The sequence below is a fragment of the Pocillopora damicornis genome, chromosome 9 (assembly GCF_964200805.1).
Source record: "Pocillopora damicornis chromosome 9, jaPocDami1.2, whole genome shotgun sequence".
Classification (NCBI taxonomy): domain Eukaryota; kingdom Metazoa; phylum Cnidaria; class Anthozoa; order Scleractinia; family Pocilloporidae; genus Pocillopora; species Pocillopora damicornis.
This window is the reverse complement of record NC_142678.1, coordinates 17,278,637-17,292,011: the sequence shown is the minus strand read 5'-3', so window position 1 is coordinate 17,292,011 and position 13,375 is coordinate 17,278,637. Positions and strand designations below refer to the sequence as shown.

The following is a 13,375-nucleotide window of genomic DNA, read 5'->3' as shown; positions in this document are numbered from 1 at the left end:
GAAATGTTTTATTCAAATTCAAGTTCAGAAAACTACATTATTGCCTGATGTAATGTTTCACAAGCAAAGCGACTAAACCTTTATCAACCCTTAAACTCCCAAGAGTGATCAAGACAGAATTTCTCCTCACAATATCAAGACATTATCAAGCTGACAAGTGATGAGAATTAACAAAGATAACAATGGGGGGGTTATTAGTTGATTTGATGCCAAATTCTCCAACATAACATCATAGTAATTATATGGTGGACAGTAAGGAGAATTACAATTGAGATCTTGAAAGTGAAAGGGTGAACATCAAATTAACAACAAGAAATTTAACATCAAAGAGAGTCGCAAACCTCTGAGCATTAACCCTTGTTTTCTTTGCAGGCTGTGGCTTGGGTCTGTTCCGCACCCTTGTTGATCTACTTTCTTCTCTCATACTCAAGATGTAACCTTCTTCAGAGTCTGGTGTCAATGGTGAACTTGGATATGGACTCAGGGAATGCTGAATGACCACAAAGAACTCACAACAATAAATATGCTGTATGCAACTTTAGTGCTTTATAAGTGGGTGAGAGCTGAAACTTGTCAAGCTGTGCTCTTTGCTTCATAGAAGTGTTCTGCTAGCTATTTAGGTTACATAATCAAACTGATTATGTAACTCAAGATTTGCCTGATAATATCATAATAATCAACCATACAAATTGACATGTAACACTGTCTAAACCTTTCTACAACACCATCCTGCTTCAAAACCTAATGAAAGAAACATTTCAAATCTACAGTCTCAAACTTAACATTGTCCTCACTGAGGTGGTTACATGTAATACACAATTTCTCCTTAAAAGTTTGCTACATTACTTAATTGACAGGTCATAAAAAAGACAAAGTTATCAGTTGGAGCATATCATCTTGATGTAACATCAAATTGTCCTAATTAGTTTGCCAGAAGACAAATAGCTTCTAGAGGGGAGAATTCTAAGTTAAGATTTAAAACTTAAAACATAACAAAAAGCTGAAATGATAACTTCACCAAACCAATCAAAAAGGCTATCTTAATCAAACTTATCTGTAGTGACAAATTCAAATTCTTTTTGAAATCCCTTCTACCAAAGTTTCAATTGTGTTCTTTTAAAGTTACTCAAACCAACAGTTCTAGTAAAGTACTAACTGACACCAAATTGCCAATAACAATATTCATGATTAAAGCATGAACTGATTAAAAAATCAAATCATTCCTGATCAAGACCATAATTTCGTGAATGCTGTACTTTAATTTAGCAACACATCTTACAATGGTAAAAATTAACAGAAGACAAGGAGAATTCTGAATTTTTCATATGCCAAAATCTGTACATTATACACAAAAGTGATAATCCACAGTATAATGCACAATATTTGTTATGTTGTGCACTCTCATTATATTTCCTTTGTTTCTCAATTTGCGTCACACTGTATTCAAAGGCATAATTCTCATAACACAACCACATATTGCACATGAAGAAATAAAAAGCTCTGTTCACAATACAGCAGAGAAGTTAAAAGGAATGCAGTAAGACAGTTACACACAGTTGATGTCCCTCTACATTTGAACTGTGACAACACAATTCAAACATCACACCAGAAAACTATCCTTCAGGCTGTTTAGGAAAACAGAAAACAAACAAACAACAACAAATCTCTGACTAATTTCTCTAACTAATATCCAAGTTCTAATTCTACCTTTAAAACATTTGCAGTCATGGTTACAACAACATTAACCCTATTAATAGACACTTGTCTTCCGAGACACAAAACAACAGGACACTCTAGACTTTTGGTTGAATGTAATTATGTCTACAAGTAATTTTTTGTGTCAAAAATAAGACACGTCAAGAATTCCTGAGAAATTATGGCCTCCTTTTAAACAAAAATTTCCTTGGCCTTGTTTCTGGCAAAGATTTTGTGTAAACAATATTTTGTGTTACCTCATCACATCTCAAATTATTCACAAATGCCAAACAGCACCATTAATAGTTAAGAACTTGATGTCACGTCCACATGTTAATAACTCAAATAACAGAGTATTCTGTTTGCATAGCAATTTAATCAGTAGCCAAACACAAAATACTAATAAAATTTGCCATTTTGCTGATGAGAATTTAAATAGGCTGCTAATCATGAACCCAATACACTTGCACACTATAACACAATTGACAGTCAAAACACTCTTTACAACTTGCACCCCATTCTATTCTGAAAATGGATCTAAACCTTTCAAGAGTAATTTGAGTACAAAAGTAACACATCAACCATGACAAATTGTGTATGTCATGATCACATTCACCTTTCTGCCATCATAAGAGACACTTCTCAAAAAGTCAGTCTGATAGAATTTACTGGCATCTGATACAGGATGAAATTTTCAATAAATAAGGCCTACAAAACCCATTTACACTGTATTTAAGGAAATGAAATTACTTAAGTCATCAAAACTTTCTGATCGACACAAGAAAATGTTTTTAAATACTTCCTGCTATAGATTTCCTATTTCCATTTACCTTAAAACTATAAACATTCTTCTCGACAGGACAGGAAACAAACCAAATCCAAAGTTGCCAAGATAGTCTACTTACAAACTAATTAACCAGTAGAAAACTAAAAATAGTATTAGACACTTTTTCAATTTTAAGAATAAAACAAATAGTAGTTGAAGATTCTGAAAATTCTAAGTTCAAGAATTAGAGAGATGTTGTCAAAACTGCAGGCACTGAAAGCCAATGCTAGATTATGGTAAACAAAATATTTCCATAGTACCAGTAATCTGTATAGACTAATTCACGAAATAGTAGTCTATGCCCTTAAGCTAAAGAAGGTGAAAGTCATAATTATTGGTAACAATTTGATGGGAGTGATATTTTAACTTGTAAAGTGAGGGCTTGAAAAAAATTACTTCTTGATAACCTTGAATATTTTGATATAACAAGGATAAATTCTGCAAATAGTACAGAAGACAGAACAAATGTTGAACAAAAATCTTAACATAACACATTGCATCGCTTAGTGGTTGATTTTCAGTTAGAAAGCAAGGCTCTAATGATTATGTTCCCACTGAAGGTCACAATAAAGAGTGAAACTAAATTTAGTACACCCTTCTCTTGCTGTTCACTAAGGGTTGTCTAATAATTTTTTTCCTTTACAAAACTAACAGAGACTTGTTGTTATTCGCACAGGAAGCCACGCTCAAAAGTTTGGATTCAAACAATAGATCCATTAAGGAGAAATGCAAGTTTTGATAAAATCTTGTGAGTGAACGTGTCGGAATAAGAAAGCAGAGATTTAACCCTGTAACCTTCTTTTCAGACTAAAATAGTTTAGCTACTTACCACAGTCTCTGTAATTCTTGGTCTACCTGGACCTCGTTTTGTTCTTCCTGCGATAAAGGAAGAAAATCGAATCCAATTAGAAGTGAGATAAAAAACAAGGTATACGCACAGATAGGAAATGTTGCTTGCAACACGCGTTATGATCTTTACACTAATAACAATACTAAGCTGTATGAGACGTAGTCTGACTAAAAACAGATCAAGCGTTCTCGAAGGAAATAAGTTTTCTCAGCGCAGAGCGTCCATGACTTTGGTCGCTCAGCTGATAGCTTGCATCAATGATCGGTAGTTACTACGAACAAACTTAATTCAAATGAAGCCATGGCGATTTAAACTTTCAGTAGAAACAGTCATTGGCCTGACCGGGCGAAACGCGAGTCTTCCATTGTCACATTAAGTGAAATTGGCATCAAATCGCAACGTTGTTGATTTCAACCATGCACTAATTCTACGGGGAACTCCAGAAGAACAACAAATGAACATTCATAAATAATACAAAATCGCGAAGAACGCAGATGTTTCACCCGGTAAAAGGATGAAGAACAATTTAACAGAAGCGTTTCTTTGTGCACTGAAAAGACGCGAGATAGTAGGTGCCTAAAACGGACCAAGATCTTAAGTAAAATAGAAAAAGCGGATTTTGAGCGAGTAATCTTTTCGATTTTTTAACCGTCCGTTCCTCCGCCATCTTATGTCATTGGCAGTAATTATTCATATCGCTAGAACAGTAGTTCGTGCCTTTGTTCGCATTTTTAGATTCACTAGTTTCTCGTGTTTTCAATCTGCCGAAGCTCTTTACCTAAAGTACTTGGCGTTAATGTTTTTCCTTCCATACATATTGCAATCGCTTTATTCCAAAACCGTGTGTTACGCCCATCGAATAAAAAATCAACTGTTATTGGCAACATAACCCATGAATGGCCGCGGTTGTGTTTAAAGGAAAGGATAGCGAAGCGACAATAGGTTGGCGAATTTTAAGGTACTCCCTGGAAGTTTCTGATCTCCTCGCTCAACAGAGATAGCCCAAATTGGTTTCCATGTCTCATATTTTCAACATTTCCGAGATCTTAAAAATAATTTTGAACTTTTCAATTGGAACGCGCCACAATCTTTGGACTTCATCACAAAATGGCGTCCTCGAGACTGATTGATACATACATAAACCATGCAAAGGAAAATTTTAAGCAGCGTCGTAGCTTGGTAAATGCCCACTGGATTGATTCACAATAGAAGCTGTATGGGAACCCAAAGAAACCATTACTGAAATGTGAACGTAAGCTAGCGAACAACCACTGTAGTTTGCGCGGATTTACAGTACAGCACGTCATCGTATGCAAGTCTCAAACAAAACAAATTTCAACTCGCCTGACATGGCTTTTTGATTCAGGTCCTGCACACAGTGTTGTAATTCCTAGAGTTTTCTCCCCTTGTTTCAATCCAACGCAATCCACCACACTCCCCAGAACAGATATGCTCCGCCTTTGCAACTCAGTAACGCGTCAGGTCGAACGCAGTCAAGAAGCTAGAAACGCAAACCGACGATTGAATTCATAGCACTTTTCCAATTCCTAACAGCGATCACGACGCCGCGAACGATTTTCCCTTAAAGTATATAGATTCCTCTCAAAGGCAAAACAATTTAGTTTCTTCATGCAAGCGTTGAAGAGTCTCCAAGAAGGGGAATTTCACTAGCCTCTGAGTTTCATAGCATGCCGCCATGCATGCTTGATATGCAATAGCCTTGCGCGAACAACACGACCCCCCATAAGGTAGCCACGCCAATCAAATCAGCCCGCTCCTCCTCCATTGGCGAACGCTGATTGGCCAGTGGTAAGTGACGCGGCGGCAAAGTGAGAGAATTTTCGTCAGCTGATTGAATTTTTATCGCGCCACGAAGTTTGCCAGGCGTTCTAAATAACGCCTGTTTGTCACGAAACCGAACGATTTTGAAATAAGTGGGTGTTTTAAATAAGGGAACTTATTAATCATTTAAACTGCTAATGAACAACTTTTGTGTTAAGCGAAAATATCAAAAACGAAGAATCGTGAAAAATGAAAATTTAATCCACGGGTATTTACAAAAAGTTTTTTTGGCGTTTAAGGTCTCCCGAAGAATCAAATGGATTACGAGTCTTGACATTGGTAATGTATAATACATTTGGGTTTTTCTCCTTTTTTTTAAATTCTCTATTGAGCAATCAGACTGCGGGGGGAAATGTTGAATTATGCTATAGTTTAGGGCTAATAAATACGGCAGACCCTCAATAGATTGATGTTAGTACAAATTCGAAAAAAAGCTCAAGATTAACGTTTTTGCGATACAATAATAAAAACAAAAATATCAGAATGTAAAAAAATCGTCAATAAAAATAAAAATCGATTCTTGAATATACTAAGAAATAATGATGGTAATCAGCTCCTTAAAATGAGCTAAAATCGTTTGCTTAATATAACAAAAAAACTTCCGGTAATGATGATCTGTTTCTTGCGCGATAATGTTATCTTTGGGATCTATCACGAGACCGCCATGATATATTTCGTGACCTCCGTGAACCGTGACCGAAAACGTGTTTTGACTTTTCCCATCTAAATGGGTAACACGTATCAAGACCGTGTCACATAGCAGCGGAAGGAAGCAATTGCGAAATAATTGGACATCGATATGACCAAAGAAGACAATATCGATTGATATTTTAGGCAATGTCCACCGTAGCATGGCTAGAATGTCATATTTTTCAATTTCCCTTAAGCGCTGTTTCGTGTTATCAAACTTTATTAAAGATCTACATGAACTTGTCTGATCCGTCTTTAGAATTTTATATCCTTTGTTATTGTGCTTGACGCAATCATTAAAATGCGTGTTTTAGAACTAATTACCAATATCAATATGGTTAAAAGAGCTATTCAAATACTGAACACTTATTAGCAATCGTGCAATGATTATTTCCTCTCTTTTCCTTTTGTTTGAAGATGTTGTAAGGTCTAGGGGCCAATGTAAAGTCTGGATCAGCAGAGTGGAGAAAAAAGGGGAACTAAAGTAAAGAAGGCCTCTGCTCTGAACCATTAACTGTCGAAATGAGGTAAGAAAATTCTACGTTTAACTTAGATCGTTCTATTATTAGCATAAAACGGCCTAAAAATACTAATAAAAATATTATAGCCTATGGCTAACTTGACTCCTGAGTGGTCGTCCTCTGTATCTGCTTAAATCGATATGGAAGGGAAAGCCATGGAAATTGAAACATAACATGTTTTCTTTTATTTCAAGGGAACATGAAAGAAGTGAAAAGCCTTGTTGGCGGGAGATGGTAGCGAATATTGCTAAGTTGGATTGGAATAATTTTTCGCTAATGGAGGAACAACCTCAAGGATTTTAAATCCCTAATTGGATTGCTTGCTACAAAATGTAACGATTTTGTACTGGATGGCAGCATCTGAGAAGCAAACTCTAAAAAGTGGTCATACGGTTTCTTTAGCAGACGGCCATGGACTGATGAACTGATGAGAGATTGCTTGAACGATTGACTTACCGACTGACAACTGATTAACTTAGAGATACGATCGACCGACTGAAAAAGTAACCGTTTAATTTGCCTACTATTCAACCGACTAACTGACTGACTTCCTGGTACGTTGAATAAATGAATGACCAACTTATTGCCTGGTAATTAAATGACTGACTGCACGGCCCACTGACAAACAGACTAACCGACTGAACAATCGATCGAAAATTGACAAAATCCACTATATATAGACTTTAAGACTCCTTGACAGAGAGCAGTGAAACTTTCACTTTACAAAAGTAACCAATTAGAGAATCCGCGTGTTTTCCTTTTTCTTGTTTTTTGACCGAGTATAATTTCAGTTGGTTGTGGCGCCGATTTCGATTCAAGATGAGCTGGGTTCTTTTTCGGTGCTATATGAAAAGAAATAAAATTTTTCAAAGCACGGCCGCTTCCTCAATCTCGAGAAAAAAATTCGCGCCAAATCGTAAACTTGCAATCCGGGGAATACCCCTCAGGAAATACGTCATTTTAAACAACCGATAATATCACCTTTAACTTCATACTTACGACAATCCCAATGATCTATTTATAGACCTGGGCGTGGGTTCTGCAATGTTTGACATATAACACATTTTCCATAATTTATGCAGAATTGCTAATTTTCTCGCGAAGGAGATACAACAATTTTTTTAACAACCAGAGCTGAGACTTCGCAGTCCAGGAATGGATCAGACCATCGTGGTAAAATCATTATTGTAATTAGTCTGCCTTAATTAACGTTCTTTTTTCTTTAGAAATTATCCTTCGATGTTCTCGGTCCCATTCCTCTCACGTCTATACCGCTCATTTCCCAGCTCTGCCGCTCGAAATTCCCATTAAAATCGAAAAACTTAGCCTGCGAGTATTGGCTACTATACTTCTTTTACTGCTCTCTTCCTCCTACCATCGTACGCAACAACGCGGAGGAAAAGCAAACACGTGATTGATTTTTGAACCCGATGGGGCTGGGTCGAGACTGCATCCGCGAAAAACGCTCTGTCTCGTGCCAATCTTTTCTCTCAAAACAATTTTGAAACAGTTCGAGGGAAAAAAAAATAACAAGGAAACATTCAGCGATCTGACCAGCTATTCAGACTTACAAACGAAAAAAATAAAAAAACGAGACGAGACTCGAAATTTAACACCGTTAACTGGAATTTAACCTTTCACGAACCATATCAATTTTCATCTGCTCACCCTATCAGCTTCGGGTGATAGAGGTGTAATCGCTTTCGTCAAAGACCACCCAGATGATAGTCTCGTTCTTGGCTTGTGTTGACGCAGTTACGGTCATAAGAGGTCTGAGGGATAACAAAAAGAAACTCTAAGAATGATAGGGGACTTGATTGTCTACCAAATGTGTCAGAGATATCTGTCGTCGCTTTTCTTTGAGTCCGGAGAGTGTATGATATAATAACTAAAAGTTTATCCTCACTGAGGGACAGAGGTCTTTTAAAAACTAATCCTTCCCTTCCCCTACCCCCTAAAAACAACGGAATTTTGCCATTATGTGACGTATAATCTTTTAACCTTTTCAGTTAAACTACGAACCATGGATTTCTTTTTTCCCGTTCATCCTGTGAGCTTATAAAAATTTCGTCTACATTGCCAAGATTACCGTCGTATTCTTAGCCTCTATTAACACAGTAAAGGTCACAATAGGATTGAGTGATAACACAAAGAAACCCTGAGAATGATGGCTGGGGTGGAGGGGGGGGGGGTGGGGCAATCCGAACATACAAACATTGTCGCAAAGAAATCTCTGACGTTGTCAGATGCAACAGACTATTATCAATATCAGTATCTGGGCAACTGCCCACCTACCCCTCCCTTAACCCAACATTAACCCCAACTTGTCATCAATTGACTGTTGTCAGGTTAGGGGAGGGGTAGGTGGGCAGTTGCCTAGATACTGATATTGATCCGACTATTTTATGCTCTCATGTAGCTTAATCTTAGACAGTTCATCGATCATCCATGCTTAGGGACACGATTCGTCTGACACCCGTCCCCTTCCCCCGTTAAAAATGCTGGACGATAAAGTGTTTGAAACTTCCTTTAATTTCATAAAGATGACACATAAATGTTTCCCATACACACTTACGAACTGAGGGCCCCACGTAATGTTCACAAATTGCAGTTAGAAGTGATGCAAAGTATCAAAGCGAAAACTTCCATAGCGTGACAAGAAAACAATGGAAGTTTTTTCGGTTCCCTAAATTGTTAACAAACGTTTTATAATAAAGAGGGCAACATAATGGAAACAGTAAATTTCTGATCTGCACAGAAACCAATATTTTATTATCCTAATCATTCGATATTGAATGAATACCAAATTCATCCGTTTTGAAGAGGATTAACCTTATAATACCTGCGCCTGAGGGTGACTGATTTCTAATTTCTCTGTACAGTATCTTCCTTGAATCAAATGCGAAGGTCACGAGGTAAAGGAAATTATCACCGTTTTAAAAAGCTCGCTTAAACAAATTTTCACTGTCAGTATCAAAGGAAATTTAAAGAGAAAAGTGCGGAGAACATGATTACTAAAGTAAGGGCGTGAAGGATTAATGTGATTTAGACTGTTTACACAACGCTCGGCAAGTGTCTCATTCATGACACGCATGACTGCTCTAATTGCGACACACCCGTGCGTCAATGAATCTGCCCGCCCTGATCTGTATGTAGTTGTAAAGGGGATTCCCTTGGTCTGTGCGTTGTCAGATTGGATAGTGGCACTTTGAAGGTGAAGCAAGGCAAGTGCCATCATTTTCAGAGTATATGTCACGCCCTTTCGCACTTTCTAATGTTTCCCCTCTGGTTGCAAAATCTTGAAAGCTGATTCTATTATTTTCATAGCATTGTCAGTTTACTCAAACAATCTATACCCATTCGTTTCCAACGGTAAAAGCTATCTTAATTCACGTGCGACATAGCACGCTGAGATCAGTAACGTTCATTACCGCTTTTGTTCCGTTGATATTCTATATTGGGCGCTATGCCACTACTGTTTAGCTAGAGAGAACAACTCGATAATATTATTCAATTAAACCGTGCTTCGTCTGGATTTTTTTTATCTCAATCCGTACAACCAATCAGTAGAAGGTCTACACATATTACTAACAGGTGGAGTTGCAATTTTTAAAAACCATTTTATCATTGGTGCAGCGAGAGAAAACGATTTCTTCAAATGAGAATTTAATGCCCTTAATCCATCGTTCTAACGATTTCTCCCTCAGGGCGATCATGAGATTTATCACTATACTTACCAGCTCATTGCCAGAGACAATAACTCGGCACATTTCAATTCTACAAATCCTCACTTTCATGAGTTTTATCCACAAGATAGAATCAAATATTAGTTTTAGAGCGGAGATTTTGGTTGTCTCGAAAACGGCTTAATAGGCGATCTTTTGTAACCTTCTTAAAATAAAACCAAGATACTTTATCCAGGGGACATCGGATGATCTCTTGCTTTTATCCAATTAATTTTTATTGCACGCCTCTGAACGAACTTAGCAACTCGACTGTTTTGACCAGCTGGTTTATTGCTCTACCTCTCATTATGACCTTACATCGCGAAAGGTAACAAAAGAGAGTAATTCGATTTCGTTAATTATTTGATTCAACTGAGTTGATAATGTAATTTGGCCATCTTTAAGAGTTGTTAAAGCTGACGTTTCGAACGTCCCTCCGTCAGAGCCTTAAACACTATTTACGATGGCAATTTACATCATGTAAATAGGCCACCGTAAGGAATTTTCGAGATAATTTAGTTTTATCAACTGAATTGATAAATTATCAACTGAGTTGACAAAACCAAACTATCTTGTCATTCTCCCCCACCGACGTAGCACCACTCGTAGTTTCTTTAGAAACTTACCCCCTACAATCGATTTAGTTACCGAGGAAATGTTCCACTTTACTGGGTACATCACATCGCAATCCACTCGATGTTACATCCCTCTATAGGCATACGCCACCGACACCCAAGTAGGGAGTCTTACGCAATGGACACATAAACAATATTGCTAAAAATTCTGCATCATAAAAAGGAAAAAAAAAACACTTTCACACGATCCAGCGAAAAGGCAGAGAAAGTGGAACAAGGTTGTTAAAAAAAATCAAAATCAACAACAACACACAAAAGCAACAAAAGCAAAGTTAAAACAACATCAACAACAACAACATCTGTGCCTGAGTAACGAGGTCTACTGAACATCTAATTTCACTATTACTGATCATAACTTGCCGCGGTAAATGTAATTGAAACACTCTGTTTGTCAGTCTAATTGAGGGTACGTCCTGCATTCCTGTTTGCAAACAAGTGATATCAAACGCAACTTTTCAGTCTTTGTCAATTATCTTTGTTCAGCGGGCAGACTTGGGAGCAAACGAAGTGGACAAGGGCGCAGCCTAAATCTTGCATGGAATTAAATACCATTCGTGCGGTGCCTATGAAATAGATTTTCAATGCACGCACACAAATTAACCAGTAAGTACTTAATTTTTTACGCCGCAAGTAACATTATTTCTTTCAAGGCTGAAAATTGGTTATAATAACATATCAAGGCTTCCCTGTTTTCTTAATTCAATTTGACGTTGGTGGTGAAGATGTGCACCAATTGTCTCAACAGGTTTTGTTTAGCGAAGACTAGGGTGATTAAATATTCTATCATGATTCGTATGCAAATTTGCAACCAGAAGGCGTCTGTGTTCCTAAATCACTGCGCCATTTGAATATTTGTCTACTGTTGTACCCGTCTATTGTGTAATTGCAAGGGGGGATTCCCTGGAAGTGTCTGTGATTGGCTAGTTTTCCGTAAAAGATGTGACTTTTTCAAATATTGAGTCTTATGAGAATGCATCTAATTGCGCGGCAGTGGAACAATTGATCGAGGCTTCTCTTCATGCGGACTAGTCATTCAAGAAGATTAATTGTGAAAATGAGGTTCTTCTTTCCTATTCCCTCGGAGAGTGAAAAATAGAAAACTACAAATTGAAGAAAACGAAAACTGGCGCACGAGCTGGTCATAATTTTCACACCCACAATTGAACATTTCTACTTTATTTCAGTTCCCATGCGACGGCTGAAGGAGGTAACGTGCTCGTGCTGTGATTTCTATGTGGCTGTTTTTAGTTTTTACTGTCACAGTTTCCTTGCAAACGCATCTTTATTGCGGTTACTTGGTACCTGATAAATTCTCGTATTTACACAATAATGTATACTAATAACGTTGAAATTGAGTCAAATTATGCGCTGTTCGTTTCCACACTGAAAAAAGGAGAGCCTTCCCGTTTGATTTCTTTATTTACTCCAAGCTATAAAATGCAGCTGTGAGCAAGAGAACCGTTATCTGATGTCTTCCATTGGATACCAATGACCATAAGTAAACCGCGGGCAATATCTAATCTTATACTTTGTTGGATTTGTAATATCCACAGCCAAAACATTTGCAACAAAGTGGGAAAGTTTCTAAAGAAACTGTGGTTTTGCGTCAGTGGGGGAGTATCACGAAATAATTTGGTTTTATCAACTGAATCGTAAATGTAAACTAGCCACCGTAAAGACAGTCTTAGGCAAACATTTCGAGCGCTAGCCCTCTTTCAGAGCTCACGACGAAGGGCCGACGCTTGTGACGTCAGCTCTAGAAACTTTTTACAGTGGCTAATTTATATCATCATTTTCAACTCAGTTAGAAACCAAAAGATTTTCAGTCAAGAACTATGAATCAGATTTCACGTGACATTTCTTTCTCGTAGTTTCCCAATTTTGTCTTGAACTTTATCGTTAATGAAGTATGAAGTCGGATGTGATATTTACATAAGTCCAGAACCCTCTAAGGAATAATTTACTGATTGACATGGATCGTTGATTTCGACGCGGGAAGAAAGTCAGTGACGGTAAACATTCCATTTGCTCTGGCAGGATTAAAACGAAAATTGAGAGGATATCATTAACATACGGTCAAACAAAACAAAGCAACTGGTTTCACATTTAAGTTATGAACTTTAATTCATTCATATATTACACTTCGCTACAAACAATTTAACCTAAGAAAGTGCACAAAAAATAGAATCTGTAGATGGGTAGCGTGCACATTGCGCGTACACTGTTTGAGATTTTCAAGTTACAAAAGTATATTTCAAATCATCCTCGCTTTTCCTTGTCCATATTTGTGTTTCACGTTCAAAAATATTTAATTTCCTCTAAAGATGATAGCGATGAATATGGAGTTTCTTGTATGTTCTTGGCAAGACCACTTAAATTTCATTTTATCACTTTCAGCTTTTTCCGTATCGTTAGTAATAGGGAAAATTTTTTAAAACGCTTTCATTGCTTGGCGGAAACACTCGAATAAACCTTTCAAGGATTTTACTCGGTCTAGACAAACGAGAAGGGAGTCATTAATAACTAGTTCTGACTGCGTGCCAAAATGTGAGTTACTGTTTTGCTTCTGAATTTTCGTTTAGTGTTAATGA

General features: G+C 37.3%; 1 protein-coding gene and 1 long non-coding RNA gene across 5 annotated transcripts in view; one reads left to right on the top strand and one right to left on the bottom strand.

Annotated features, from left to right (window-relative positions):
* LOC113672552 (uncharacterized) overlaps positions 1-3,432 on the bottom strand; it is a 36,580-nt gene extending 33,148 nt beyond the window's left edge. For all 4 annotated transcript variants that reach the window (XM_089181340.1, XM_027188852.2, XM_089181341.1 and 1 more), the window contains exons 1-2: positions 3,351-3,432; positions 342-490 (exon numbers count right to left, since the gene is read on the bottom strand). In XM_089181340.1, coding sequence (XP_089037466.1) covers positions 342-424 — 83 coding nt within the window. In that variant the 5' untranslated portion in view covers positions 425-490; positions 3,351-3,432. The remainder of the gene's footprint in view (positions 1-341; positions 491-3,350) is intronic.
* A 1,868-nt stretch (positions 3,433-5,300) lies between these two features.
* LOC113672553 (uncharacterized) lies at positions 5,301-7,258 on the top strand. Its single transcript, XR_016179576.1, has 3 exons — positions 5,301-5,492; positions 6,321-6,430; positions 6,619-7,258. It is a non-coding gene; the product is annotated as an uncharacterized LOC113672553 (long non-coding RNA).
* The last annotated feature ends 6,117 nt before the right edge of the window (positions 7,259-13,375 follow it).